The sequence below is a fragment of the Centroberyx affinis genome, unplaced genomic scaffold (genome assembly GCF_046629955.1).
Source record: "Centroberyx affinis isolate AG114_WGS23_722 - 3 ecotype Tasmania unplaced genomic scaffold, CSIRO-AGI_Caff_v1 ptg002220l_1, whole genome shotgun sequence".
Lineage (NCBI taxonomy): Eukaryota > Metazoa > Chordata > Actinopteri > Beryciformes > Berycidae > Centroberyx > Centroberyx affinis.
This window is the reverse complement of record NW_027280520.1, coordinates 294,407-300,540: the sequence shown is the minus strand read 5'-3', so window position 1 is coordinate 300,540 and position 6,134 is coordinate 294,407. Positions and strand designations below refer to the sequence as shown.

Genomic DNA, 6,134 nt, shown 5'->3' with positions numbered 1-6,134 from the left:
TTGATTTTCATCTGTTATTAAAATTCCTACTCTTTTTGTCCATCCTAGGCCACTATAAACATTGTGTTTGACCGCGTTGGAAAGACTGATCCAGTGACGAGGGGCATTGAGATAACAGTTAACTACTTGGGCATCCAGTTTGATGTAAGATCTTTGTCACTCACACACCCACACACACATACACACGCAGAATCACCTGTCATACAGCATGCATGTCTCCTGTGAAGTTAATTATTGCCAGCCCATTAAAGCCTCTGCCTGCTCCTCCTGCAGTGAACCTGTTCCTGACCAGTTTAATCTTTTTCCACGTAGGCAATGATTTGATAGAGCTCTCATAACTTGCACTTAAAGAGCATGCCATTAAGTTCGGATTTAAATGAATAAATGATGAATGCAAATTGGAAGTTGTCATCCCCTTCCCCCACTCTAATTTCCTCCTCCATTACTTTTTACTCTTCCTCCTTTGCGCTCTTTCTTGCCGCCTCAGGTGAAGTTTTGGTCCCAACACATCTCCTTCATCTTGGTAGGAATAATTATCGTTACCTCCATACGCGGCCTTCTCATCACTCTCACTAAGGTAAAACACCCACAGTTCTCACAGCAAGTCACTCTACATGATGCATGTCATGCCAACAGGATCCTAAGTCGATAAATCTGTGAGATCCCTTGCCAGATGTAATGGATATCTTTTTTTTTCTGTTTGTACCTGTCTTAACCCATCATTTATTCCGCTTCCTCTGCCTTCATTTTTCTAGTTCTTCTATGCCATATCAAGCAGCAAGTCCTCCAATGTTATTGTGCTCGTCCTCGCTCAGATCATGGTGAGTTTGCTTGCTTTATGGTGATTTAATAACAAAGAGCATAAAGCACATAGGACTGATAAGTTAGAACTCTCTCTCTCTCTCTCTCTCTCTCTCTCTCTCTCTCTCTCTCTCTCTCTCTCTCTCTCTCTCTCTCTCTAAAATCTATATCTCTCTATCAGGGGATGTACTTTGTATCATCGGTATTGCTGATGCGTATGAGCATGCCGCTGGAGTATCGCTCCATTGTGACTGAGGTGCTGGGAGAGCTGCAGTTTAACTTCTACCACCGCTGGTTCGACGTCATCTTCCTGGTCAGCGCCCTGTCCAGCATCCTCTTCCTCTACCTCGCTCACAAGCAGGCACCAGAGAAACACATGACCCTCTGATCCCCCACACCACCTACTGCTTAGACTTGACCCCCCGACCCCTAGGGGGGAGCTTTTAACCTGGAATTCAGGGAAGTCCAGAATTCACTCACTTTTTTATATAACAAGTAATTATATGGTTTGTCTGTGCTTTGCCTATACTTCCTGAATCAGGAATGGCTGATTGTTGGACGCAAGTGATGGGGAACTATTGGAGCACATCAGGGAACAACTTTGGAAAGTGGACTTTGTATGAGGTTTGAATGACGGTATTGACAGAACAAATGTTACTATTGGATTTTGGGCTGTAATTTTACCTTGCAAAATACAAACACTTGAAATTCATTCACTCTTGAATTTCATCCATTTGGCCAAAATCATCTTTCCTTTAGTCAGTCTGAACACAACAGAGCTTTACTGTTCACAGCACATCCCTGCTTCACTCCAATGAGGAGGGAGTAGCTAGTCCATACAACGAAATGATAAAGATGAAGATGTGACTCATGATCTCTATCCTGGAGTGGTCTTTATTTTCAACACCTACGCAGTACCATTGTTTGTTATTATACACCAGTAACCATAACAATTCGGCAGTAGGAACGTTTGTGTCTGTTGCAGCAACTGGAGTTAGTGTTGAATGTTTGTGCACATCTACTGTTCTACAACAGTGCTTTTACACCAGAGGGAAGGCTTTGGAATAAATAATTTGTGGCCATTGACATTACTGTGTTTGTGTTGTCTTTTGCTCTCATTAGGGAGATACATAATTCAATTGTGGACAAAAAGGTACGCAAACATAATCTAGATAGCATGTGGTTGTTTATTTCTCTTCATGGAATTTGTTTTATTCTACATTCATTTTAGAAGTGGGAACAACAAAGTTGATTTTTTGAGAACATTAAAGCATAACAGCAGTCTTTTATTATATCAAATATCCGTGAAAGGGCACAGTGTTTGTTCATTGGCAATAATATTACTAGCGTTGGCGTAACTTCTGTAGGCTATTGTTTTTAATCTTGGGAACATTATTAGTCTTGGGTATAGGGAATCAGTGACATTGCTCTGATCATTGCACAGGCACATCAATAAATAGATCTATTGCTGATGCCAAAGAAATACAGTATAAGGATACCCAAATGTTTTTGTTCTCAGCTCTTTCATATAGGTGATATAATTATGTTGGCATGATTGAAAGGCAGATGTTGGACAGAGTGAAAGTCTTTACTCTCTTCTTTGTATTCTTCCTCCTTGTCTCTTCCTCAATATTAATTGGATGTGTGAGGCCCAAAAAGCAAATAGTTTTGGATGAGAGAATGGATTGACAGAGGAGACAAATCAGGAGACAGATCCTTAAGGTGGGCTTTTCAGAGTCTCTCATCAATACTTTCGTGAGATGAAGATGACGACACAGACGGAGTCTAAAAGAGAGATTGTGAAAACACAAAAAACATTTCTTTTTACAGTAATTCAAGATAATTTTTTATGATATTTTTGCTTTTATATAAGATAGTAGACTAGAAAAATGACTAAAAAAAAAGACACAGGATCTAGAAAACGTGTTTTTTTTTTTTATAACTTTTTTTATAAGCTTCACTCACCCTCTCTCTTCTTGGTGCAGGAGGGGTTTCTGGCCGGGCCTCCTCCAGTCTCTCCTCCTTACTGGCCTGTACAGTGGCTGGTGTGTGGACCTGCACAGAGGACGTTTGCCCGAGGAGCAGGGGTGTGATGGCCACTCCTTTGGCTTTGAGCTGGTCATAGACGCTCTTTGTGGCCACCAGTAGCACCAGAGAGCTGCCGCTGCTGCGGATCATTGCCACCGCCTCTTCATGGGTGCTCTTCTCCACGTTCACACCATTCACCTCCACCACAATATCGTCATCCTCCAGACCTGCCCTGTGTGCTGCCCCACCCTTCACCACCTAAGAAAGGGAGAGCATCCAAGATCTCTAAACCGTTTCAAACAATTTGATTGCAAATGCTAACGTTGTTGTCTTGGGTAAGTCTTACCTCTTTGATGTACTGACCACACACACCCTGGATGCCATTGAGGTGAAAGCCATAGCCAGCTGAGGTCTTCTCCATCTTACACAGTTTAGGCTTGAGCTCCTCTTCCCTCTCCTTAACAGGTGTGGACGGTCGGACAGGAGCAGGTAAATGGACGGCCTCTGTGTAGCTTGGTGGAGCGGTCAACCCGTTCGTCTCTTCCCAGAAGAGCATAGGAGACACTCCACCCTGCAAAGGACAGAACAAGATGTTATCTAGAAAGTCTGCAGTGTCTGCTGAAACCACAGTTATACTCTTAAGGCTGGCATTGGGCACTTCAGGCTCACCATCGTGTACATCTTGTCAGTATCTTTGTCCACCACCAGGAGGCAGCATTTGTAGCCGCGCTGTCTGACCCTGTCCACCACCTGATCATGGGTGCAGTCGTCCACCTCTTGCCCATTCACAGCCACCAGCCTGTCCATGTCCTTCAGACCTGCACTCTCTGCTGGACTCCCTCTATCTATGCCCTTGATGAAGTGGCCTGTATGGTGTCAGTTAATACACTGTCATGACACAGACTCCTCTCTGCAGTTTGTTAATGAATATAATAATTAGTGATAGTTAGGGATGGGACGATACGTATTGTGGGACAGAAAAATGAATCGCAGTATTAGCTGCATTTTATTCTGCTCTAGTAATCACAAATGAGACAGCTTTCCCATCACAATTTCACAAGCTCTCCATCCAAATCATATTATTTGCACTTTGTAATGACATTATTAAATTGTTTGCATTCTAGCAAGCCAATGTTCTTGCTAGAAACATTTGTGGCTCAGAAATAAGCATCGTTCTGCACAGTCAGACTTTTCTATATTACATCTTATCGTGGTTGTATCGAATCATGAACCCCATATCAGGTATCAAATTGTATTGTGAAATAAGCATATTGTCCCATCCCTAGTAATAGTACATGTGTAATATCAGCATATGAGCATGCCTGTCTGGTTGGGCTCCACCCTGAGGAAGAAGCCGTAGCCATCGGATCCTTTGGTCATGTTGGCGATGCGCGGCTTGTGTGGCAGGTGCTTGACTGTGGCTAGCCCTGCTCCTAACTTGATGCGCTTGTTCTGGTAGTACCTGTTTGTTTCCTCATCAACCAATAGGAACATGATGCTACTGCCCGCCGCCTTGATCTTCTCCACCACTTGCTCGTGCGTGGCGCCCTCGGTGTTCTCCCCGTTGACCTCCAGCAGACGGTCGTTGGCTTTGACCCCTGCTTTCTCAGCCACGCCTCCTGGAGTCACCTCCGTCATGAACAAGCCCTGCTCACCTAGAGGAGGAGGTTATAGAACATATGAAACAATCACAGCAGAAACGAAAGAGAACAAACCAATTGAATATTCAAACATCTTTGCCCAGACATGTTTGAGCAGTGATTAGAGAGAGTTTTTTTTTTTTTTTTAGTTTGATTGTTATGATTTGTTTTTAGTGATCTAAGCAGATGACACTTTCCTTTCCGCTGTCAACTTCTCTCTTTTATCAGCCAATCCCGCTACAAAGAGGCACCTAACTGAGATAACTTTGTTTTATTTGTATGATGGAATTTGTCTTATTTGTCTGAGGGGTTTCCTTTTTGATCAGTTGACCCAGATTGTGATTCTGTAGCCGTGTCTCCTCAGCTCACCTCTGGCCGAGCGCAGAGAAAATCCATAGCCTGAGCTGGACTTGACCAGGTAGCAGAGTTTGGGTTTCAGTGTCTCTCTGGCCACTCCGTTGGCAGCTGGTCTGGCCTGAGGATCAGACAGGTCCACTCTCTCTGCCGTGGCCTTCTTGTAGGAGGCTGCATCCATAATGTGGAAAGTGACTGACGCTCCACTGTCTCTTACCAGGTCCACCACCTGCCACAGGGGCACACATAGAAAGAGAGTTTGAAAAAAGATGCTTGTGACTGCCACTGGATAATACTGTCAGTTCATGAGTTGTTATTAATCTGATTTGGGATTACACTGCTGTAATTCCACTCCCTACTTACCTCTGAATGGGTCAATCCATCAACAAAGGTTCCATTGACCCGTAGGATGCGGTCTCCATCCTTCATTCCAGCCAGCTCAGCAGGACCTCCCATTTCCAGGCAGCGGATCAGGTGGCCGTCCTCTCCATACTCCGCCCTCAGGAAGAAGCCGAACGTCTGACCCTGCCTCCTGGTTAGAGCGATCACCTTCTGCTTGTACCCAGCCATGTCCTAACAGAGGAGAGGGGTATGTTTAATCTACACAGTCACAAATTATATCCTCCAATCTTCTTTTTAAGGTGTGGTGAACCCTTTGTTTTTTTTCCCGTTGTAAACATGATTTGCTGATATGATATGCCCAAATTACAGAAACATATAGTATATACACTGATAGATATGGGGATGTTCTGGACACTTAGAAGTCTTATTAGGCTATAAAACTGTGATATACAAAGATAAACACGAGGTAGAGATAAGTGTTATGCTTTCCATTGGTTAATGTGATGCTTCAGTGAAGGAGTGGCTGCAGATATTGGATTTAGTAAGACTTTATGGGTGGACCTCGAAATCCTTTCCCTTTCCCCCCCTTTCTCTCACTGTTCCCTCTAGCACACACACATTCATTTAGAGGCAGATAACCCTGAACCCAAGGAACTGGAAGTGCTGATAGCTTCAGAAAAGAAGTTAATCCTCCATGCCAACACTCTAGTGACAGTTAATGGTTAACGGCGGTCCGCGGACACAGCTGAATGTGGCAAGGACTCTCTTTTAACAAGAATGTCTGAACTTTGAATCCATAGTAAAGAATGTCAATATAATCCTCTTATTAGACGACTATCACAAGGACATAAAGGATGTGCGCAATGGTGTGTGGACAGGTGTGCCTGTGTGTGTATGCCTCATAAGAGTGAATGGATAAATATAGTTGTGATCTCCAGTCGTGATCTCCAAAACACGACAAATCTCCAT

General features: G+C 43.7%; 2 protein-coding genes across 2 annotated transcripts; one reads left to right on the top strand and one right to left on the bottom strand.

The window, feature by feature from the left end:
* Nucleotides 1–48: 48 nt before the first annotated feature.
* Nucleotides 49–1,877, top strand: LOC139655257 (Golgi pH regulator-like; the record flags this gene model as incomplete). Its single annotated transcript, XM_071532602.1, has 4 exons — nt 49–144; nt 488–577; nt 756–821; nt 983–1,877. Coding segments are annotated over 4 exons (459 nt in total), but the record flags the coding sequence as incomplete, so codon positions are not given.
* A 655-nt stretch (nt 1,878–2,532) lies between these two features.
* LOC139655258 (Na(+)/H(+) exchange regulatory cofactor NHE-RF3-like) lies at nt 2,533–5,393 on the bottom strand. The gene is made up of 7 exons (XM_071532605.1): nt 5,187–5,393; nt 4,839–5,052; nt 4,152–4,484; nt 3,499–3,695; nt 3,176–3,400; nt 2,767–3,087; nt 2,533–2,586 (listed from the first exon to the last, which is right to left on the bottom strand). The coding sequence occupies exons 1-7, from the start codon at nt 5,391–5,393 to the stop codon at nt 2,533–2,535; spliced, it is 1,551 nt and encodes a 516-aa protein (XP_071388706.1).
* Between the last annotated feature and the right edge of the window lie 741 nt (nt 5,394–6,134).

Excerpts from the sequence above, each read along its gene's own strand:
- LOC139655258 (XM_071532605.1), bottom strand. The coding sequence starts at position 5,393 with ATGGCTGGGTACAAGCAGAAGGTGATCGCTCTAACCAGGAGGCAGGGT. Across the intron at positions 3,401-3,498 it reads CTGACAAGATGTACACGATG|GGTGGAGTGTCTCCTATGCT; the intron begins GTGAGCCTGAAG and ends TGTCCTTTGCAG. Across the intron at positions 3,088-3,175 it reads GTGGTCAGTACATCAAAGAG|GTGGTGAAGGGTGGGGCAGC; the intron begins GTAAGACTTACC and ends TCCCTTTCTTAG.